At 42.1% G+C, this 24,315-nt stretch overlaps 3 protein-coding genes and 1 long non-coding RNA gene across 7 annotated transcripts; 3 read left to right on the forward strand and 1 right to left on the reverse strand.

Moving 5' to 3' along the window:
• Positions 1 to 2,668: 2,668 nt before the first annotated feature.
• On the forward strand, positions 2,669 to 4,100 carry LOC120785599. Its single transcript, XR_005706624.1, has 3 exons — positions 2,669 to 3,038; positions 3,873 to 3,938; positions 4,047 to 4,100. It is a non-coding gene; the product is annotated as an uncharacterized LOC120785599 (long non-coding RNA).
• A 2,633-nt stretch (positions 4,101 to 6,733) lies between these two features.
• znf185 (zinc finger protein 185 with LIM domain) lies at positions 6,734 to 13,837 on the forward strand. Its single transcript, XM_040120674.1, has 15 exons — positions 6,734 to 6,789; positions 7,342 to 7,392; positions 7,500 to 7,544; positions 7,742 to 7,789; positions 8,584 to 8,649; positions 8,841 to 8,912; positions 9,039 to 9,101; positions 9,411 to 9,533; positions 9,811 to 9,858; positions 10,195 to 10,230; positions 11,030 to 11,083; positions 11,181 to 11,255; positions 11,364 to 11,417; positions 12,444 to 12,549; positions 13,298 to 13,837. Exons 4-15 carry the CDS (start codon positions 7,758 to 7,760, stop codon positions 13,397 to 13,399), a joined length of 831 nt encoding a protein of 276 aa, XP_039976608.1. The 5' UTR covers positions 6,734 to 6,789; positions 7,342 to 7,392; positions 7,500 to 7,544; positions 7,742 to 7,757; the 3' UTR covers positions 13,400 to 13,837.
• Positions 13,803 to 20,323, reverse strand: fut11 (fucosyltransferase 11 (alpha (1,3) fucosyltransferase)). 4 transcript variants are annotated; one of them, XM_040120668.1, is made up of 6 exons: positions 20,166 to 20,323; positions 19,710 to 19,874; positions 16,910 to 17,248; positions 16,394 to 16,774; positions 15,075 to 15,697; positions 13,803 to 14,907 (listed from the first exon to the last, which is right to left on the reverse strand). In XM_040120668.1, the coding sequence occupies exons 3-6, from the start codon at positions 17,246 to 17,248 to the stop codon at positions 14,757 to 14,759; spliced, it is 1,494 nt and encodes a 497-aa protein (XP_039976602.1). In that variant the 5' UTR covers positions 19,710 to 19,874; positions 20,166 to 20,323; the 3' UTR covers positions 13,803 to 14,756. The 4 variants fall into 4 exon arrangements, with proteins under 4 accessions (XP_039976602.1, XP_039976603.1, XP_039976600.1 ...); XM_040120669.1 differs by lacking the exon at positions 19,710 to 19,874; XM_040120666.1 differs by lacking the exons at positions 19,710 to 19,874; positions 20,166 to 20,323 and adding an exon at positions 17,544 to 17,721.
• On the forward strand, positions 19,747 to 22,587 carry rab9b (RAB9B, member RAS oncogene family). Its single transcript, XM_040120675.1, has 2 exons — positions 19,747 to 19,885; positions 20,872 to 22,587. Exon 2 carries the CDS (start codon positions 20,948 to 20,950, stop codon positions 21,557 to 21,559), a length of 612 nt encoding a protein of 203 aa, XP_039976609.1. The 5' UTR covers positions 19,747 to 19,885; positions 20,872 to 20,947; the 3' UTR covers positions 21,560 to 22,587.
• Positions 22,588 to 24,315: the final 1,728 nt, after the last annotated feature.

Raw genomic sequence — 24,315 nt, forward strand, 5'->3', positions numbered from 1 at the left:
GGAACATAGCGACCATTTTGAAACTGACTGTGTTATAATCAATAGCAATTTGCTGTTGAAATTGCACTCTTTCTTTTAACACGATCTCCGTCACTATGTTTTTTTTAGGTGTCCTGTAAAGAAAACAGTACAAAGAAGAGAGAAAAACCTCTAGAACGAGCATGTCAAACGGTGAGCAGGCTGAATGTGAGGTGACGTGTTCCTCCAATAAAAGCAGAGGGCGTCAGAGGGCATATCTCTGTGCCAGGCTGTTGACTCCGTAAATTCTGTCATCGCTCTGATTTAATACAAACTACAAGTGGTTGATTATGTGGTGTGTGTCGGCCCCAAAGGGGACTGAAAATCATGCACGCTATCAACCAGACAGTGATTAGGATATCATTATGATGCAGCCCACAGTGTGTATAATATCTCAGATGGTGTGTGGGTATGTGACATGCACACGTTTGTGTCTCAGAGGGGAACAGAGCAGCTGTGTTTCGTACCACCAAAGTGCGGACCAAGCTGAAGGGAGATGGCAGCTGGTTGCAGCGCCGCAATGATCAGACTGAAACAGAGGAGGAGAAACCCTGGTAAACCACCTGTACAAATAAGGTTCTGTCCATGTTATCCATTACTCTGTTACCTGAATAGACAACACCGAGTTCCTGTGCATCCATGCAGGGTAGCAGAAGTAAGAGCCAGCCGTTTGAATGGAACCCCTATTGAGAGCAGCCCAGTGTCCTCACCAACGAAATCCACTCCACCACCCACCAAGCAGGACACTGAAAGGTAAACACAGGTTTCTAATGTTACTCAGTTATTTACAGAGCACTTTGAAAACTCCCACAAAGCATGACTGTGCTGATAACCAGTCTCTGTTTTGAACTTAGAGCACCAGCGTCAGGATTCCTGATCAGGTACGACTTATGAAATTATTCCTCAGTCAATGTGCCATTTGTGTTGACTGACAACACAAGAATAGGCGGTACTTTTAAAGCATTGATTACATAGAGAGAAACTATATATCCTCTCACACTTTTCGTTTTTCGTTCAGAGGCATTTTCACTAAACTAGACGACAAGCCTGCATCACCCTCAACATCTAACGACTTTAGGTAAGAGCTTCTCTTACTTGAATGAGCAGAGTTAATAGTGTGACTAGTGATGCACTGTGATTGACCTCTCGGACGCCCGCATTAATCCTTCGTTTTTGTTCTCTCTACAGTGGAGCAACACAATTCAGCAAAAAACCTTCAGAGAGCTACAAGAGAATGTGAGTGCGCACAAAATCGACTTCCCGGTGACCTGTTGGCAACTGAGTGGGAAGTTCATGAGGTGTCTGTTCGTGCTTCTTTTCCTAGAGCCCCCCACACTGTGAGGCCCACTCCGGAGAACCGGGAGGGCCAGCTGAGCCATGAGGAGCAGGAGAAGCGGTAAGGCTCTCCTCGCACAAGGAACAACCTCCAATTTGAAGTCACACCCCCCCAGGAAAGAGATTAGAGTGACATCATAATGATTCATTTCGCAGGACGGAGGCGGCCAGCAGCGTTCTGAAGAAATCTGCAGCCAGGCAACGGTCTTACGTGCTCTCTGCTGCTAAGAAATATGAGTACGTATGTCTTATGTCTCCTTATGCTAATCTTAACCCTCAACCTGTTTCTGGAATTCTTAAATCATAAAAGAGGTGAGTTATATATTTAAAAAAAAACAACTTACCACACACAGAGAAATTGCACTTGTCATTCACATATACAGTATTATAAATGGTGCGTATTTATGCTGGTATTTATGAACGCTGTGTGCTGAAAAACCTCAGGTCTAAAGAAAAAGCACCTGACACCTCATTGGTCAGCAGCAGTCAATCATTTGTGGCTAAAAGGTAAGTGCTCCCTCTAAATGCATCTGACACTGAATCCAAAAGAAAAACCTGTGAAATCAAAGTGTGTGATTACATTTTTCTACGTCTGTCTGTCTTTATGTGTATGCGCACCCAACCCCACATATGCATTCATGTGTGTGTGCACGTGTGCCTGGCTACAAATGTGCAGGGTGGAGATTATTGATGATGATGAGAGCACTACAACTCCAGCACCTGCCAGCTCTCCGCCCCCCTCCCCTGCCGTCCCTGCCACATCTGTCGCCTCCGCACCTGCGCCCAAACCAAGGCAAATGTAAGTCTTGTGCCTTGCTTCTATTTCCAGTGCAACAAGTCCTTTTTGATTTTTCCATTTCATTCATTACCTGTGTTGTTTGCACCAGTGTGAAAACAGCTGTTGATGTCGCTGCTGGGAAGCCAGTGGAGAAGACTGCGCCAGAGCCTGTGGAGGAAGACCCATTTGAGGACATGAAACCAGGGTGCACCAAGGTGGCCACACCTCTCCCTGAACTCATCCCTGTGTGTGCTGAAGCAGTCTGTACAGAGCCAGAACGTGACGATTCAGAGGTGTCTGGCCAAGATGACACCCCTCTGGTTGAACCGACCCCAGCATTATCAACCCCGGTGTCAACCCCTCCACTGTCTTCTGCCCTGGCTCCAACTGCCCCAGACTCACCTGGCCCAGAGTCCCCTGTCTCAGAATCACCTGCTCCAGTGTCCCCTACCCCAGAGCCACCTTCCCTGGTGTCCCCTGTCTCAGAATCACCTGCTCCTGTGTCCCCTACCCCAGAGCCACCTGCCCCAGTGTCCCCTGTCTCAGAATCACCTGCTCCTGTGTCCCCTACCCCACCTTCCCTAGTGTCCCCTGTCTCAGAATCACCTGCTCCAGTGTCCCCTACCCCAGAGCCACCTGCCCCAGTGTCCCCTGTCTCAGAATCACCTGCTCCTGTGTCCCCTACCCCACCTTCCCTAGTGTCCCCTGTCTCAGAATCACCTGCTCCAGTGTCCCCTACCCCAGAGCCACCTTCCCCGGTGTCCCCTGTCCCAGAATCAACTGTTCCAGTGTCTGCTGTAACAGCGATCGCAGTGAAAACAGAACTTAAACCTGAACCTGATCATGAAGAAGAACCTGAATCCGAACCAGAACCAGAGCCAGAATCTAAACTGTCTCCAAAGCCGAGGTCAGATTCTCACTAATCAAAATCAGTGCTGCCACATATTGTGTCAGTAACTTAGTGTCAGAAGTGGAAAGCAATTTAATTAATACTGTATACTCAAGTCATTTTAGGTACTTTACTTGAGTATTTCTAGTACATGCTACTTTATACTTCTACTCCACTTCAACTCAGAGGAAAATATTGTACTTTTTAACTCAAATACCTTTACTTCACAAGTTTAGTTGCTGGCAGCTTTGTATATTGTATAAGTAAGATTTTACATACAAAGACCAACTTAATATCCACTTATATTGTGGATTGTTACAAATTAAAATAGCAAACATAGCGAAAATGAGCTCCCCTTTGACCAAATATAGCTCTAAAATGCTGCTTACACATTAAGGCATTGGTGATAAGAGTCCAGTGACTGAATATATAATAATATAACACCCACAGGAACCATTTTGACACATTAAATACATTTTGCTGACGATACTGTTATTACTTTTCTTGAGCAAAAACTTGAGCACAGGGCTTTTACTTGTACAGGAGTATTTTTATATTCAGATATTGCCACTTTCACTTAAGTAAAGGTTCTTTATATTTCTTCTACCACTGCAACAGTATGGCATATACAGTAATTATACCTAGCGCTGCGATAATGAGCCTCAAACATTATGTTTGCATAAATATTTTTTATAATAACTGAATATCATAATTCTTAAGCAAAGCTTAAAATGTGCTTTCAGATTGTTATCTTTGTTTTTGTCTATGATATGTTTGCTCTCGTTCTTTTCACATGTGTGATTGAAAGCTGCCCTGGAATGCCATGTGTTTGTTCTCCATCAATTTTCACAGCTCCAGTGTTGGCACGCTCACCGCCTTTTACGACACTCTCATTTCTTTTGACACAAGTTCAACCAGGTACAGGAAAAAGAAAAGGATGAAAGAAGCAGATACCAATATGAACACGTTAGTGCCTCCAGCCTTAACAACATGGGATCTGATAATCTGAATTTATTTCCTCCCCAGTTTCAAGGATAATGAGCCTGAGCTGGCAAAAGAAGAAGGAGGCTCGGCAAACAGTCACACCACAGAGAACGGGTATAAAACCAACAACTCATTCCTGTCATAGTTGGGTTGGCAAGACAACAGATATTAACAAAATGCCACTGTGTTAACTTCATAGTAATCACAAAATAACCCACTACCTGACACAAGAGGGTGTCCCAAATTAGTCTTCATAAAAGACACACACACACACACACACACACACACACACACACACACACACACACACACACACACACACACACACACACACACACACACACACACACACACACACACACACACACACACACACACACACACACACACACACACACACACACACACACACACACACACACACACACACACACACACACACACACACACACACACACACACACACACACACACACACACACACACACACACACACACACACACACACACACACACACACACACACACACACACACACACACACACACACACACACACACACACACACACACACACACACACACACACACACACACACACACACACACACACACACACACACACACACACACACACACACACACACACACACACACACACACACACACACACACACACACACACACACACACACACACACACACACACACACACACACACACACACACACACACACACACACACACACACACACACACACACACACACACACACACACACACACACACACACACACACACACACACACACACACACACACACACACACACACACACACACACACACACACACACACACACACACACACACACACACACACACACACACACACACACACACACACACACACACACACACACACACACACACACACACACACACACACACACACACACACACACACACACACACACACACACACACACACACACACACACACACACACACACACACACACACACACACACACACACACACACACACACACACACACACACACACACACACACACACACACACACACACACACACACACACACACACACACACACACACACACACACACACACACACACACACACACACACACACACACACACACACACACACACACACACACACACACACACACACACACACACACACACACACACACACACACACACACACACACACACACACACACACACACACACACACACACACACACACACACACACACACACACACACACACACACACACACACACACACACACACACACACACACACACACACACACACACACACACACACACACACACACACACACACACACACACACACACACACACACACACACACACACACACACACACACACACACACACACACACACACACACACACACACACACACACACACACACACACACACACACACACACACACACACACACACACACACACACACACACACACACACACACACACACACACACACACACACACACACACACACACACACACACACACACACACACACACACACACACACACACACACACACACACACACACACACACACACACACACACACACACACACACACACACACACACACACACACACACACACACACACACACACACACACACACACACACACACACACACACACACACACACACACACACACACACACACACACACACACACACACACACACACACACACACACACACACACACACACACACACACACACACACACACACACACACACACACACACACACACACACACACACACACACACACACACACACACACACACACACACACACACACACACACACACACACACACACACACACACACACACACACACACACACACACACACACACACACACACACACACACACACACACACACACACACACACACACACACACACACACACACACACACACACACACACACACACACACACACACACACACACACACACACACACACACACACACACACACACACACACACACACACACACACACACACACACACACACACACACACACACACACACACACACACACACACACACACACACACACACACACACACACACACACACACACACACACACACACACACACACACACACACACACACACACACACACACACACACACACACACACACACACACACACACACACACACACACACACACACACACACACACACACACACACACACACACACACACACACACACACACACACACACACACACACACACACACACACACACACACACACACACACACACACACACACACACACACACACACACACACACACACACACACACACACACACACACACACACACACACACACACACACACACACACACACACACACACACACACACACACACACACACACACACAGACACACACACACACACACACACACACACACACAGAAAAAGTCTGTTACTATATTCAGATGGTTTTCATGCTTATTAAATAGTTCAGTGGATTTCAAGTTTTTCTAATGGAGTGGCGTTGTAAATAGTGTATGAGAAAAACCACACTAACCTTTACTTGCCCTCTTTTCTCTTCCCATCATGCCATTCATGCCGTACCGCCCTCCTTACTCTTCTATCTTGCCCCCCTGCAGTGAAGAGGACAATGCAGATCCCTGGAGCTCACGTGGGACAACTACCGTCACTGAATCCAGGTAGTTAATTGACTGCCATGTCGTATATGGGCTATGCTTCAGAATGTCTGTGTTACAGTGCATGTAATATGTAAGTAAATGTGTTTAAAAAATACTTTACTCCACTTACACTTAGTGAAAAAAAAATCTGATTTGCTCAAAAAATTGGATTCAATTGTAAGATACATTCTCATTCCTGTAAGATATGAATTAAGTAGGAATAGGAAAAAAATTTCGTGTTTGTTACATATATGAAAACAGAATTGATAGTATTAAGTATTTGTTTAGTGTATAGATACTGACTGCAAACAGGATTCATTTTAACTGAAGAAAACCTGAAATACACAGACTTTTACCGGCAGCAGAATAGTCTTTCCATTGGTCAAATTCATCCAGATTGTAATTTTGATTGAGTCTGGCCCCGGGTTCCTCTGTGTTTCTGTTTACCATTCAAACTGCATTAAATCTTTCCATTATGAGTCAATGTGATCAGAATTCCTCTGTTGTGTCAGAGGAATTCTGATGGGCCATGCTGACAATTGAGAGTGAAATCAGTGTGAAATTGTTTTTCAGCTCGACTGATCCGTTTGATCCATATCCGATAGGGACCACATCCCTTAACAGGTAATCATATTGGTTTGGAGCTATGACTGTTTTCCAGGCAGTCAGATAGCATCCCGGCATGCATAATGCAGCAGTCTCTGATTATGAGCCATTTTTCTGTATTGCAGCTCCTCTGACCTGCTCCAGCCCCTTGCAGATATTTCCATCAACAGGTACAGGAGTGATACTGCAAAATCCTCTTTTTCTGTTTGTCGCATGTTACTACATAATATCCTTTTGACTACAACTGCCTCACTTTGTAAGTTATTGCGATTATTATTATTCGTAATCAGCACCTAGCAATCCGCACTGTGATCACAGTTCATCTTATTGATATGCTTATGTCAGTTCCTTTATTTAATTTCTTCAGTGCACCAACCACTTCGATGGAGAACAAAGATCCAAGTCCAGAAATAAAGTAAATTAGTTGCACTTATCTAACCCTTTATCTGAAATTAAGCTAGAAATTAAGTAAAATTAGGCTTCAACCAACAATTATTTTCAGTATTGATTAATATGTTGATTCTTTTTTAGCAGTAGATTAGAGCTGAGATGATTAGAAAATCAGTCAATTAGAAAGAAAATTAATTGGTAACAGTTTTGGTAATCCATTAATCATCATTGGTTCCAGATTTGAAATATGATGATTTCCTGCTTTTCTTTGTATTAAATCATTGTATATTTGGATATTTTGGGGTTTTGGGCTATCACCTTAGGTCCTGAGAAATTGTCTTGTGCATTTTTCACTATTTTCTGACATTCAGTCGATAAAACAAAGAATCGATTAATCGAGAAAATAATCTGCAAATTAACTGATTATGGAAATGGCCGTTAATTGCAGCCCAGCACTAAATTAATAATTTAGTATATAAAATATCAGAAACTAGTGAAAAATTCCTTATGCAATTTCCCATAGACTTCAGAGAGATGTCTTCAAATTGTTTTGTTTGACCAACAGCACAAAAAAGAATTCCAATTATAATGATATAAAATAGAGAAAAGCAGCAAACTTATATCCTTGAGAAAGTGGGACCAGAAATTGTTTGCCATTTTTACAATAAATCACTGATTTTCAACTAATTTATATCAACTGGTCATTTCAGCACTAAAATTTAAATTTCTTGATATACAATGTTACTGTGTCTTATGTCTTAAATTCTACTATATTTTTCCCCTTTTGTGTGTGTGTGTGTGTGTGTGTGTGTTTGACAGCATGAGCAGTAAAGCCCTGAAATCCCTTTCAGACGACGTCATCCCCATCAACACTGACAGCACAAGGTATTAAACCTAGGGCATAATTGTGTTATGAATGTGTGAGTGAGAGGAGGAGAGGAAAGGATGAAGAGTGTGGACCTGTAGAAATCAATTCCTCAGTCAGGCCTATATTACCAATGTCTGATATGCTTGATCTGTCACGACTTCTGCATCGTCTCTCTCACTCTCTCTCTCTCTCCACTTTGGCTCTTCAGTCTCAGCACTCAGCGGCAATGGGCACACACATGGGAATCCAGCGTGCCTCAGCCGACTAACACAGAAGAGAGGTGATGGCACACTTCGATTTACTCTTACACTTCCACACAATGCGGACAACTGCGTTTCATTTATCCAAACGCACCCCTCCCTGTCCATTACGTGCTAAAAGCCTTTCAATGTATGTCCCCTCTCAGCCAAGAGCCTGAAATGGAAGGCCAAGCTGAAGATCAACAGACGCTGATCATGTTTGAGAGAAAGTAAGTCATCTTTTTATTAAAAGCTCCGGGTGCATATCTGCTCCTTTTGTTCCCATAACCTCCTTCCCTTTCACTACAGTGAAGTTACTAGGCTTTTGCAGCATCTACTCATTGAGCCAGAAGACATTGTGCACTGGTGCTGATGAAAATAGGTCAGATGTATATTTGTTACAACTTTCCCTCATAACTGTGGTAAACAGATCCCCTTCCAGCCTTTATTTACTTTTTTTTTTCTTTTTTGTACAATATACGCATTACGAAATCGTCATCCTCTCATGCTACAATGCCATGTCTTTGTTTCTGCTCAAGGTCCAATGAGAATGACTCCCCATGGGACAGGTGGACATCACCCACTGTCTATACTATCACTACCACTACAGGAGAGGAGGAGGAGGAGGAGGAGGAGGAGGAGGAGGAGGAGGAAGAGCAAAGGTATCTCTGCTCTGGCTGAGCTCATTAAATGCATATTAAAGGACTTTTATTTTTTGTACCATTTAAGCAGGATATGATTATAGCACCTTAAAATTCAGTGGCTGTCAACCATTTAATTGAAAGAGAGCTAAGTACAAGTTCCTCATGGCTCACTGTGAGATTAATCAACTTCTTCTCAACTTGTTATTTTGTACTCTAATAGTGTCACCGTTTTTTGTTTTTTTTTGTTCTGCGCTGCCAGATTTATTCTAATGCAGGAATGTTCTATGTTTTGTAGCCCAGAGGATACACAGACAGAGACAGACACAGACGTCGCCACTATCAGGTTTGGGGGTCGGGGGGGCTTTTGAAATTGTTAAAACTCCAGTCTTATGATCAAAAACTTTGGATATTAGAAGGAATGGAGAGCGTTAGAGGCATGTAGGTGATGTTTACAATTACAATGCATGGGAGGAGGGCTCAGGATGAGGCGGTGCTGCAGTACAAAAGAAAACAGACCACACCTGGTCAATAAACCCCGACCCCTCTGGAGCTGTGAGTTAGAAAGATCAGCTTTATACACTTAGAAAAACTGCAGAATTCTTTTTCACTGGACAGCGTCCAGCTTATTGACTGCTACAGCCTACAGTAAAAGTCTAATACAGCTTTCCTTACTTTCCAGGGAGATACGCAGTGAGCCAGACCCTGCTATGGATCGGTAAGTTTATGATCTTGTTACTATCAGCCTCAGCATAATGCAAGAATACTTTCTCCAGAGTGTTATTTTCTGCTATCTGGTCTGTTGATTTTCTCACTTTTGTAAAGACACTTTTTTTTTTTTTTTTTTTTTTTACCAGAGCTTTCTGTCTTTTATGACTCTTGAAGTTTCAAACCAGGAAATGCTACTGCATGGAAACTAAATTTTCCTGTTATTCTCTGTGTGGACTAAATGTTTAATTTAGTGAAATGTGTTTAATATCAAGCAATCAATAACTAATGTTTAGGTCATCTGGGCTTGTTTTACACTTTCACCTACCACATCTGCCTTTGTCTCTGTGTTTGTAACACAGCTGTCTTAGTTGGGGGACTTGGTTTAGGCTAAACCGTGTGGGAACGCAGCTGTATCTGCTTAATACTAAAATCTGGATCTCAAGTTACAGTACCTGCAACTCTTGCATGATGCCTGGGGAGACAGTCCCCTGTCTCAACTCTGTTACTGAAGTTAGATGACAAGATCTGCTTTCCCATTGTCTTTCAATTTGCCCTCATTTCCTTCCCTCTAATTATCAGCCTCCAGATGTCAGATTAATGATCTGTATTAGAGATGTCCTTTTGTTAAATCACAGCCCGTTAAACAGCATGCCATTAACAAGCGATGGCAGAAAATGATTATCTCCTGAGTTACATTTGACAGATGTAGATTCCTTCTGGATAACCCATCACACTGCTGTCCTCAGTTAGTGAAAGATGAGACTAACGCTGCTGCACTCTGTCTCCAATTATGAAACCTATTCCAGGTCCGTGATAGAAGACGACCACCGTGTCCAAACAACAGAACCTGAGACCAAAAAGTGAATAATTTAACAAATTATATTTTTAAATGAAAGTGACAAGTAAGATCTATCTTAACTATGCATATTAACTCCCTCTTTCCTGCCTGTGTTCAAGGGGGTTTGTATATGTGAAGGAGTATGTCAATGCAACAGAGACGTCCTCGTATAATGCCAGAGACACATGCAATAGGTAGGACCGCTACATAATTTACATGATCAAACACCAGTATTTATTTAAAGATTCTGCTGAATAAACACTGCTCTAATGGTGATTTACTTATTGCTCATATTCCCTCAGTGGGTCATCAAACTCTTACAGTTACTCTTCCAGCAGCCCCTCCACTTATTCCAGGTAATAACATTGTTCCCTAAACCTGTATTAAACCAGCTGTAAGCCTGAGCCCTTTTCTCCTCTGACAATTCAACTGCTTTCACCAGTTACACATCAAGTTACTTCTTGACTGCATTTATTCATTTTTTTCCAAGTAACTCCTTTCAATGCTTATACTTCGACTGACACTTGAAATCCTTTCTGATCTGAGGTCTTAAGCTTTGAACAGCAAATAAAACTTTACTCAACTTCCACTTTTCCTGCACATTTTACTTTAACTGCCATTAGTGCTTTCACTTTCAGTGTATACACTTTTAAATAAATTTTTTAGGATTTCTACATCAGCTGACACTTCAAGCTCAATTTATCACTTACACTTAGCATGACATTTCAACTCCTTTCAGCATTTTCGCTTAAACTTAGAAATCTAAGCTTAACTTCACTCAGCAGTCACATTTTAAGTTGTTACTTGAACTTAATTCACTGCTTACACCTCCGCTGAAACTTGAACTTCTTTTATCACTCCTGTTTTAACTGCCGCCTGAGCTACTTTCAGTGTTTGTATTGTGACTGACACTTCAACTTTACCTTCAGCTCCTTTGTATTTCAAATGTTTTATCAGCAAACTTTCTTCAGCAAGCACAGAAAATTGTGGTTTAGTAGTTGCTCTCGTTTGGGTCAGATTATTTGATATCAAGCTCTGTCAATTAGTCTTAGAACAGCTCCTCCACTTAACTCCTGGCAACCACACATTTCCCTAAACCTGTTTTGAAAGAGCTTTACCCTTTAAGCTCTTTCTCCCACTGCCTTGTTATTTCCCATTCTGATGAAACTAGAAACATGTAAGCAGTAGGGCAGAAATTCCACCAAGCCTGCTCATTAGGAGGCTAAGCGGGGACATGAAAGGATTATTTACACATCTTAAATTCCCTCACACAGAACAGAAAAGGTCACAGGTTATTTAACCAGACAGAGCTGCAGCTGCACAAGAGCTGTTTCCAATTGAGCGGCCAAACTAACTGGTCTCCATCGCTCTGTCTTCCCCAGCGGCTCACTGTCATCCACCTGTACATACTGCGGACAGCAGGTGGGCAATGACGCCAAGATCACCATTGAGCACCTCAATATCAACTGTCACCCCACCTGCTTCAAGGTAATTTTATAAATCTGCTTTTCTGCTGGAGACAGAATGTGGTATTTATTTCCCTCTAAAATGGTGAAAACATTCATGTATCCCTGAAGAAAATTAGTTTTTGTTCACCTTAAAAAACAGTTTGAAATTTCGCCAAGACCCCGGTCGAGCAGATTGATATCACTCTCATGTCCTTATCATGAGTGAATGACAGATATAAATAAATGATGTACAGCTTACAGGGAAACTATGCATAGTTCAAAAGTTTCCCTACCAACACCATTAAAGCTCAGTAAAATCTTAACCATGTTACGTCCTGTTTGCTGTGGACTATTTCTCAGCTATGAGCATGTGAGGTACAACATGTTAACGGGTGAGCTTTGGAGGTGCTGTTACCTTTTGTTATCTTTAGACAGAACTGGGCTAGCTGTTTCCAGCCTTTATGCTAAGCTAAGCTAACTGGCTGCGGCCTCATATTTGACTGTTATGAAAGGGACTTCAACCTTGTTATCTGTCGGCAAGGAAGCCAATAAGCGAATTTCCCAAAATCTCAAACTATTCCTTTAACATTTATAACCACTTAACTTCAAATATAAATTATCTTTAGCCATTGTATATTGCCATTCCATGTAACAAGGTTTAACCAGTTACTTTTGTTTTCACATCTAAAACTGTTTTCTATACAATACTGAATTTCAAGGATAAAAGCACTGCTCTGCACTGTATTTTCTTTTAAGTACTTTCTATTGACAATCTCATAATTTTTCAGTGTGGTGTGTGTAGTAAGCCTATGGGAGACCTGCTCTACAGTATGTTCCTACATGGTGGGAAAGTCCACTGCGAGAGCTGCTACTCCAAAGCTTTCGACTGATTATCAAAGCTCCTCAGCAGCCTCTTATCCTCATCCCCTTCACTTCATGTTCATTTGCATATAAAGTGAGAACTTGTCTTTTGCAAAGTTTTGACTGTGTTCAGTTTGAACTTTGCTGTGGTTTAGGGCGATTACAGAGACCATTACATTGAACAATATGATTTCTTAATGTTGAATGTTACATGAGGTTAAATTTCTAATTTCTCAAACATGTTATACAAGCTTGTGTTGTTTTTTTTTTTCCTGATGGTGAAAGCTGTATCTGCCGCAGTAGATCATGAAGGATATGTCCGTACTATATGATGCGATACATATAACTGTGAACAGACTAATACTGGCAAGTGGGGTACACTATTATAATTAAGCAACAGTAGTTATGTAAGAAAATGACTTTGTTACAAAATGTTTACTTCCTTTGTTCTTCTTTACACAAAACAGTGTGTTCAAATGTATGATGCTTTGTTAACAAAATAAAATAATTTATACGATCCTGGCATAAATATGTGATACAAAAGTAGTGTCCTAGGAGACACACAAGGCTGCTGTGGAGTCTCAAGCAGTTACATGTTTTATAAAAGCATTATTAAAAAATTATTGCACATAAAGGTGATCTTAGCATCATGTAAAAGAATACAGTTAGAGCAATAATATAAAGTAAGTTATAGTATCTGCCACAGAAATTCATTAGATGAGATGTTCCTCAGAACTACTTTACAAATGCAGTGGTTATTTCCCACTGGGAGTTGTGCTTAACTTTACATTAGCCTTTCTTCACTCCTTGGTGAAATAATATTTTCCTTGCATAGTCACTTAAAATAGCTGTGTACATAAATGTGACTTCAGCTAATAACCATCAGCTCCCTGCTGAGTAACTTTAAAGAAGCTAATGCAGTTCATTGGCTACTGTCATGATGGTCTTCACACACAGTTAGGCAGAGCTCCCTTGGTACAGAGGACAAGTTTCTGGCTCTGCCCCAATCCAACGAAAATGTGCCTCCCATGAGAATGTGCATCTCCGGAACGACTGCACTGCGTGACGTTCATGTTAACAATGCAAGGCAGAGCAAGGGCTACAATGGCACCTCAGTTACAGAAAATATTAGCATATAGCACTCTAGAAACATTATTTTCCCATCACTGAACTTGGAATAGAGGACAAAAGTATCACGTCCGCTGAATACAATATCAAAATCTGTTACAGTATAACTAAACTGCTCTTAAGAGTAAAGGAGGGTTGGCTCAGGTGCAAAAATATGAGTAATTTCTCCTTCATTCCCTCATTTAAACAGAGGGGATGCATAAGATGGGGCACTCCATCCATATGGGATGTGCTCTATCCACTGTTTCAAGGCCTGTGTCAGTGTTTCCCTCTGGCTCTGCTCACAGCTATGTTTTGGATGTGCTTCCACAGCAGCGAAGGGTCTAACTCGTTATGTCTTATCAGAGACTCCAGCCCCTCTGCTTGGTCCAGGCTCTGCCAGTAATCCTGAGGCCATATTTGCAACCATCTGCGGACAGATATACAAACAGATTAGGCTCAACAACAAGGATATTTTAATTAGACAATTAAATTAGGCTGATTCCTCTCTCCTCACAACATTGTTATTCACATTAAAGTATAGAAAATAGAAGGATTTCACAGCCAGCACGGTGAAATAATTTAAGTAAAACTCACCCATCATCTGCAGGTAGGTCTTGGATGTCTCCGTACCCAGGGCTGGGCAGGGGGCATCCCATGTGAGAATTATTGGCCATTTTAGGCTGAGGAGGTTGGTTCTTCTTAGGTGCTTTCCTATATGCTTGTTCTGCTGCCAGTCGTGCATTCTCCTGGTCACACACGTAACATTCAAATCCATTTAGGTAGTTAGGTTTACTCATGTCATTAACCCCCCACTCACGCGTCTCTAGAGCCTCCAGCAAACGAGTGTTGGTAATACTACTGGGCTTCTTAAACTCTAAATACTTTGCATATTCATCATCATTCTCATCAAGACGTTGGAGTAAGTCAGCAAGAGCTTTTGGTGAGGGGAAGTTATCTATGACGATTGCAGAGTGGTCGTTGGGCATCCAGTCGACCACCACAGAGGAGCCTCGATAGACAGGCACACAGCCCTGATGGAGAGGCCGCCACAGCTTCTCTGTCATGTAATCCGGACACAGGCCATTCTCCAGTGCCAGGTGGAACTTGTAGCGTGCTACAAAGTTCATGAATCTGGGTTCCTCGCCGGTAGCAGAGGCCGTGTCCTCCAGATGTTCAGGCAGAGGTTTGTTGTTCAAGCATTTCCCGTAGGAGTCCACCTACAGAGACAGAAATAACGTGTGAGGGAGTTGAAAGATTGGCAGGGCATAGCTAGGAAACATTTGGAAGAGATTATTAATGAGACAATGACACATATGTGATGGGCTACATTTTTCACAAAGCCCTGATTAGACGTTTCTGAACTGAACTCTAACATTTCACTCCCGGATGGGAACTCACAAACATCACTGAGAGCAATATTTACAAAGCATTTACATTGGTGTTACTATTAATGTGTGCACAATTCAAAATAAAGATACGAAACAAGACAATAAAAGGTGTGTTCTGTTGAAGAATAGCTCTCTTTCAAATGTCAGAGGGTGAGATTAAAAGGAAATATACCCCACCAAATCACTCTATACTACCAAAATAAAGCGGAAAGGAACTTTATTGTTTATTTATAGGGAATATTTTGTTGCTTGATCTCTGGCTCTTTCCAGCAGAAACTGGAAGCTTCATTGGCAATATCACAGTCTGCCCTCTAACTGGAACCTTTTATTGCTTTGACAGCAACGCTGCAGCATGTAAAACTATGACTGCATCTTAGGTACTGTAATTGGGGTATTGCATCTCCCTTAACATACAAATTGCCAGTAGTAATCTAGTTAAATCAGGCACTAAACTGTAAAAAGCTGCACTCATTTTGGCATGCGTCTTAGTAAACATGGCCCTGAAAGACCTCCCCTGTACCATACCTCGATGTACTTCATGAGCTCCTTGACATATCTGTCTCTGTCTGATGGTACATCGCAGTGAGACTGCATGTAAAGCACAGGGGCCAGGCCCTCCCTCCTCAGGCGGTTCTTCTCCTGCAGGGACACAGCTACAGGCTCCAGCAAGTAGTTCAGAGATGGCAGCCACTGGAGGGTCAGAGGATAGTCGGACTCCCTGCGAAATGTGGCAGTGTAGTTAAACAGCCTGATTCCCGGTCCGTGAGAGAGGACATAGTTATTCATGGGTGACTCTTCATGGAACAGTGCCCAGGTCTGGTGGCGGAGACGAGGGAGCGGTGCCTCGTATGCCCTGAAGTCTGTCCCATAAAAGATGATGGATGCTGTCCGCTTGTACAGCTGGACCTTTCAAGATTAAATTCAAAATTACTGGCAGAACAACTTGGGATGATAATCATTACTAATGTGTGCATGCATCTTCTCTCTGTCTAAACCAAGAGTTTCAGTAAAAAGCTTTGTGAGGTTAAATATCTCTGCTACCTTGCGGTTGCTTGTGACCAGGCAGGAGGACTTGGCACAGTCAATGCGTTCAGTGTCACCGGGAAAATGTGGGAACAGTCCCCCGCTCCACCACAGGATAATGGGCAGCTCCTTGTTGCTGCGGCGGTCACTGTTGCCAGGTCCTCTGTAAGAAGTGATGGAGGCAAACTCCATCTCTGACAGAGCGCTCTGGGGCTGAAAGGCTCCTCGGTCCACTGCATCCAAGGCCTCCAAGGGAAGTTGATCGTCTGGAAAGGAGGCAAAGGAGACCCATACCCAGCACAGGACACCAAACATCCCCAGACACACACAGGGCACCAGCCTGCCCCTACCTGCCATCTGCAAGGTTGAAAAGAACAGAGAATACATTTCAGATACAGGCATTACTCGGACACAAGTACCAACCAGTGAAAGGTGCAAAACTGCCTGATGTTGGCCTGAATCCTCAGTTTGGAATATAAAATCACGCCCTGCGTTGGTGCCCATAATCCAAATTACAAGTGTTACGGTGCAGTTATTTCTACTTTCAATCAACTTCGTTTAACATACACCCTGGCAAGTAACAAACGTTTCGACCATACGTGTCAGTGTTGTCAGAGCATGCATCAATATCGCAACATTGACAGTTTCCAACCATTGTCACTGCAGCAAACACATGAAAGTACGTTTCTCTTTTTTCTTCCAAAAAAAAAAAAAATATATGGCTATTCTCCGTAAAAGTTGGCTTTGATGAGCGACGATCTGATTACACCCAACGGCACAGAGTGAATACAAATAACTGGACTCTTCCTCTACGTTTTCTTCTACGCTTCTGTCCCGTTTCTTCTGCTTCTTCTTCTTCTTCTTCTTCTTCTTCTTTGGTTCGCAAAGTCGCACAGCGCCCTCTACAGTTAAGTTTCTACTACACATCTGTGAACACCGCTGCACAAGTTAGTTCAGTGTTCAGTTTGGGCAAAGTTAAATTTATTTTGTCACAACATATTATAAAAGTCCTCTTAGGGTACGGAAATTACAACAAATACTTAATACAAAAAAATAAAAGAAAGAAATAACAATGATTTCAATGCAGCTTTGAAATATAGTCTCCTATAAAAAATACAAACCAGAGGCTTCCTACATTTACTTCTGCAGATGTGAAACTAGTATAACAGTCAGACCAGTAAAGCATTTCCATTTCATTCTTTCATTTGCTTATCCTAATTGGCTATTGTTGGCAATTAAATAATGTAAATAATATCCTTTTTCAAATGAAGGAAAGTTATTGTAATAAGTTATGTAAAATAATCATCAAAAGGAGATTTGTTGTTTTCTTATTACAGGTCGAAATAACTAAAAACCGGTGTTTCCTGTTGTAGATAAGCTTTTAGCTTTACAGTATTTTTTAAATTTTTTTACAGTTTTTAATTTAATGTCTGTGCTTGGCAATTACAGCTTTGTATTTATTATTTTTAAATCTAAAAAGAATTTCACAGGTATTGCCATCTGCTTTAAACACTGGGGGAAATCTTAAAGTCCCTGTCCACTCCATAATGCATTGTGCTTATATTATTGCACTATATTAGACTTAATGTTGATGCTTGAGCTTCGCTGTGCAGAATAATGTACAGTATCTGCCGAGTTTGACACTAGAAGACAATGTTTTCAAATGCCCAAGGCGGACATTTCTCTGTTCTTATCTTAAATCTGAGTTTAAAACCCACACACACACACAAGATGAAGTCATGATATCCCAACCAATTTGGAAGCCAGTCATGGTCTGAAAAGTGTGATGTGGAAAGCTGAAGGCTCCAGTGCACATTCACAGTGCACTTACACTGTATCTTGTGTCCAGCAGTTGAACTTATGACATTTACAGTATTTTTAGATGCATAGATTCTGGATTCCTCAATGAGGGAGAAGGAGTGGTTATAATATTATGAATTTGTAATGAGATAATTGAACTTGTTTGTGCAAAAATTATATCAGACATAATTTATTACTCAAAGCAGATGATTTTGCATGTCCTAAAACAAGTGTGGAGGGTATCTTTGATCAAAAGTACTTGAGTATTAACAGCAAAATGTACAGAAAGCAACAAAATAAACACACTTGTTATGAGCCCCTGTAAGTTTTAGAGCTTATTATATATTGTATTACTGGATTTTAATACTAATGCATTAAAATTCAACTCAAAATGCACTTAGGTACATTTGTATAAGACCCACAAGTCACAGCAGTTTTGGAGGAGGTATTCAGGTCTTTTACCTCAGTAATAGTACTAAAAAATACTCCATTACAAGTAAAAGTCCTACTTAAGTTAAAGTAAGTAAATGTACTCAAAGCAGAAAAAATCTTTCAATGAGTGTTAAACTATTAAATATTATATCATTAGATGAATATTACTCATGAATTAATGTGTAAATAGCATTTTACCCATGCAACTGGTCAAGGTGGAGCTAATTTGAACTATTTTATATAGGACTGCAAGTAATGGTTATTTTCATTATGGATAAATCTGCTGATTATTTTCGGGAGTTATTGATTGATTGTTTGGTTTGTCAAAATTCTGAAAAATAGTGAGAAACGCTGTCACCATTGGACTGTGCTTGTTCTATCCAACCATGAAATATTTGTTATTTTTTCACGTTAGATAAATGTAGTAGGTAAAAAGTACAATACAAATGTACAAATGTAGTGGAGTAGAATTATAAAGTGTCGTGAAAAGACAAGACTCAAGTAGAGTACAGGTACCTCAGATTTGTTGTGAAGTACAGTACTTGAGTAACTGTAGCCTGCTTAAGTTGCACCTAACAGGAATCACTCTGCTGTCAGCCTTTACGGAAGCTGGTTACAACTTCGGGGGCTTTAGGACCCCGGTGTGCCAGGGCTGTTGTGCACGTGCAGCTCCTCGGAGGGCGCGCGCACGTCACGACACTCAATCTCAGTCAGATGCAGGGGCGCCAGGCGGACCTCTCGACATCCACTGCTAGGAGCAGGGTGGGTAAAAATACACGTTTTATTTGTGTTTCTATTACCTGCAGTCATTGATAGAGATATCACCTCGCTGCAACATTTTTTTCATTTGTTGCTTACAACGCTTTTTAAAATTGTTAGGAGTCGCAAAAATCCACCGAGGCTAATGGTTAGCCTTGCCAGGCTGGAATGTCAACAACCCGTCAGACTAGCCGGCTAGCTTGGCTGCGAGGCTCGCTAAGCCGCTACATAGTATAACAGTTTCATGTCTGTTGCGTGAAGGTTGTATTTAGAAGTCTGTTACCTGTTTCGGTTCCCGTTTCACTTCTGTCCTTAGGCACCCTGGGGACAGTCTCACAGAGACAAGCAACGAGGCAGTTTATTGAGAGTTTTAGCCGTCAGCTTGCTTGTTGTTTGTGGTGTGCGCAGGTGCAGTGGCCGTTTCCAGAGTCGGCGTTTGGTCCTGACTCGCCCTTGCTGTTGTGGCGTAGGACTCATACATATTACCTGTGACATATGTCATAAAACAAATGTTGTCTTTTATTTTTTTAGAGCAATGTTTATGCCCCGCGCTATGGCCGGCACCTGTTCATTTCAATTTACCCAGGCGTAGTGCATGTGTAGACAGTCATGAGTCAGAATTACTGTGTCATGGAGTAAGCAACAAGGCTGTAGTGGTCCAGCCCGGAGCCAGCCGCCTTACTTCAGCCAGAGACCTTTGGCAGACATCTTGGTCATTCACCCCTCTCATTGTGTTCCTGAAACTATTACACAACCATCACACTCCTCTCATATAGTCATTTAAAGTTGAATACAAATGTTGTTATGTCTTTTCTCCTAGTAATCTTCACTGAATCATGAGCAAACTAAAACCATGGGTGGGTGGTGCATGTTGAATTTTTTTTTTTTGACAAGTCAGGATCTTTCATTTCCTATTGATCAGTAGTGATTTTCCTTTCTCTTTTGATTGTCTAGTAAATGTCCATTTTTTTCTTTCTCTTTCTTTCTAGGTTAAATTGACCCTGGTCTGCCACCTGGTGTGGAGGGCTGTAGCGCAGTGAGGAGGCCTTTCTGGGTGAGGGTAGCATGATGAGCGGGAAGAGCCTGCTGCTGAAGGTGATCCTGCTGGGGGACGGTGGAGTGGGCAAGTCCTCCTTGATGAACCGCTATGTCACAGACCGCTTCGACTCCCAGTCCTTTCACACCATTGGTGTGGAGTTCCTCAACCGGGACCTGGAGGTGGACGGGCGCCTGGTCACTCTTCAGATCTGGGACACGGCAGGTCAGGAGCGCTTCAAGTCCCTCCGCACGCCCTTCTACCGAGGCGCAGACTGCTGTCTGCTCACATTTGCTGTGAACGACCTGCAGAGCTTCCAGAACCTTGGCTGCTGGAAGAAGGAGTTCATGTACTACTCGGACGTGAAGGACCCTGAGCGGTTCCCTTTTGTGGTGCTTGGCAATAAGATAGACATGGAGCAGAGGGAGGTGGGGGAGGAGGAAGCACGGGCCTGGTGTGAAGAGAACGGCTGCTGTCCTTACTTTGAAACCAGTGCTAAGGATGACACTAATGTCACAGCTGCATTTGAGGCAGCTGTCAGAGAGGTTCTGGCTGCTGAGGACCAGATTGACCATGCACTACTAAGTAGTACTATCGATCTCCATGGCAACCGGAAAACCTCTCGTGGGTCTTGCTGCTGATTGGTCAGGTGTGAATCCACCTTGTCTTAATCTCTCTGGCTGAAACTTTCCTGAGGCAGTTTTGAGAGCCAGTCAGATCTTGTTTATGGTACACACGCTGTAGGTATAAGGTACTGACTACATTATCTCCTATATGGATAAGATACAGCTGCTCTGAGGAGGGCAGTTTCAAGGATTCAGATGGTGTCTAGATTGTTGAATTATTGCTATAACCAAGGTACAGGCACACTCATCCTTTGTATTCTGTCTGCTTTCAGTAGTGTTGCACAAAAAACATTTTTACCCAGCTTAAGCTTTGTCTGCCTATCCGGGAGTTTTATCAAACAGTGCTTTCAAAGCATTTATTTTAATCAAAATAACTTAAATTTTAATTAATACAGTGGAAGAGAGAATACACCAGTCTTTTATCGAAGAACACTCTCTACCTTTGGCAAAGCGACGTACAGTTGGTCTTAAAACTGCTCAACTTTCTGTCCATGAGCTGATTTTCCAGGGTTTTAGAAGGACTGAGTACAACATTGCCTTCTCTTTTTATCAGATATGTCAGCAGTTGCTGGAGAGCTAATGTATTTTCTGTGTCTGTCAGCGTTCCCAATCCATGCAGATATTGTGATTGAGGACTCCCGACATCAGTATGATGACCAATATGATTCAAGGTACGAGGAAGTTAAATGATTGCTGCACTCAAAAGGAAGATGACCCTGTTTGTCTTCAATGGAAAGGGAATTATGAGCTTTAATTTTGCAGCTCTGACTATAAACCTTGGGTGTGGGCTATTGTGGTGCTCTTATTCATTTGATTATTAGATCTATTACCATTGCACTACTGTGTAGCCGGAGGTATCAGGTGTACGAGCCAGGCATTATCAGATCATATTTATTTCCCACGATTTATGCATATGGGCATGTTTACTATGTAGGGTTCAGGGTTTCTCAGAGTTCAGAAATAATACTGCTGTTCTTGATAAACTGCTGCTTACTTTTCTGAGAAGCACATTCCCTTCCTTCGATCTTTTTTTTTTTTTTCTTTTAATTTTTAATTTTTTACCAGCCATTATCATCTGATATTTACATCAGGCTCCTCTATTTGATCAGGGGCTGAATAAAGTTTGTGCTCCTGATGTGTAGATGAGGTTATAATTATTAGCATTAACATTAATTTTCATAATCATGACGTGTTTGTAATACTGTGTCTGCCTTGTCGATTGCATGGCAGGCCTTAACATTCCAGTCCTTTAGCTTTGCCTATTCTGGAGGCCCCCTGTGCTTTACTGATATATCACATACACCTTGTGCTGTCAGTCCGCTCATTCTAGGTCTCAGCTGAATGTGAAATAGCATGAGCACAAGGATAATGCCGTTACCGTTAATTTGTGCGTCATCTCTCCTGTCCATTCATAAAGTATTGAGTGAAACTTATAACTGAGTATTCCGAGAACTAAATGAGGTTTACTTGTGTTCATCTGAACGGTACTTTACTTTAATTGCAGTGTTTTTAAATACCTGTTTACTTGCCACAGGTGCATTTGAATATGTCCCTTTGGTTTATACTGCTGTTGGCCAGAGGACAGTGTTGTTTGTCTGTTTGGTTTGAAAGAATAATATGCCTGATATTCAATGCTTCAAACTGAGTTTAACCTGGTTTAAATTCATTCTTATCAGTATTTCACTTGCTGCTTGAAGAGTATTTTATATTGTGTCTACTCAAACAACCAAACGTGTTGCATAGAAAAGATCAAATGTTTTCATCTTCTCAAGGCACAAAATCGCCATGGTTCTCATTATGGCTCCATGTTCTCATACCTTTTTATGTTGTGTTGACGGTGTTGTGTTGGTAGTCTCTCAGCCTGAGATCATATTATTTGCCTTTCAAGTCAAAAATTGCATCATATTTCAGTGGGCATGAAGACTAACGGTGAACATTACAAGAGTTTCACTGTGAAAGTGAACCCCAATCCAATCGGGTACTGTGATATTTACCTTATTACCTGGGTGTTTGTTTTAATGTGGGCTCGAAATAAATAGCGTGTCTATATGATTATTGTTAAAAGCTAAGATGTGTTTGAGTAGTGGTACTCGAAGCTTACGAGTAGGGCTGTAGTCAACCAAAGACAATCTTGGTAGACTGAAATCGTAAGTGCTCTTCAACCATCGATTGGTTGCGGGGGGGAAATTGGTCTAAACGTTAGCTCTTGACGAACTAAATCGGCCACCTGGTGGCCTTGTTAGCCTAAATGAATCATAGACATGCTAACAAAAGCTAGTGCTGCAGCATAACGTACTGAAATACGCCGATTCTCGGTAATGTTCACGCTCAAAGCCTCTAGTGTTAAACGGGAAAGTTGACAGACCGTCCTAACGCAGACAAGTTAGCCGACTGTTTTTAGATGATATGCCGTGTTGGTTGTTGAGCTGCGATATGCAAACTGCAATTTGCAAAGTTTACACTCGACTCTTTGGTCATCCGTTTAAAAAAAATAAATAAATAAAAAATGCAGCCACACCGACGACTTCTTCGACAGGATTTTAGTTGGTGTAACTGTTCAGTAGAAGTTAAATCAATTAGACCTAGCGATCTCCGTTGGGCTGCGCGAACCACCGCCACCCCCCCCGTTAGTGGATTAATCCTCGAAGGCTTTTTTGTCCTTGTGAAAGTACCTGCCGGGATTGTCCAAGCATTGACAGCGTTTCAGCTGCCGAACTGACCGGTCGACGTGGAGACTACAGCCCTACTTACCCGAGAAGGTTTATTAACTG

This window comes from Xiphias gladius, chromosome 23, assembly GCF_016859285.1.
Source record: "Xiphias gladius isolate SHS-SW01 ecotype Sanya breed wild chromosome 23, ASM1685928v1, whole genome shotgun sequence".
Taxonomy (NCBI): Eukaryota; Metazoa; Chordata; class Actinopteri; order Istiophoriformes; family Xiphiidae; genus Xiphias; species Xiphias gladius.

Coding starts and splice junctions, on each gene's coding strand:
- fut11 (XM_040120666.1), bottom strand. Junction 16,775..16,909: donor TGGTCACAAGCAACCGCAAG/GTAGCAGAGATA, acceptor TAATCTTGAAAG/GTCCAGCTGTACAAGCGGAC. Junction 15,698..16,393: donor AGCTCATGAAGTACATCGAG/GTATGGTACAGG, acceptor CTGTCTCTGTAG/GTGGACTCCTACGGGAAATG.
- rab9b (XM_040120675.1), top strand. CDS start 20,948: ATGATGAGCGGGAAGAGCCTGCTGCTGAAGGTGATCCTGCTGGGGGAC.
- znf185 (XM_040120674.1), top strand. CDS start 7,758: ATGGAGAACAAAGATCCAAGTCCAGAAATAAA. Junction 8,913..9,038: donor CCGACTAACACAGAAGAGAG/GTGATGGCACAC, acceptor GTCCCCTCTCAG/CCAAGAGCCTGAAATGGAAG. Junction 12,550..13,297: donor GTCACCCCACCTGCTTCAAG/GTAATTTTATAA, acceptor ATAATTTTTCAG/TGTGGTGTGTGTAGTAAGCC.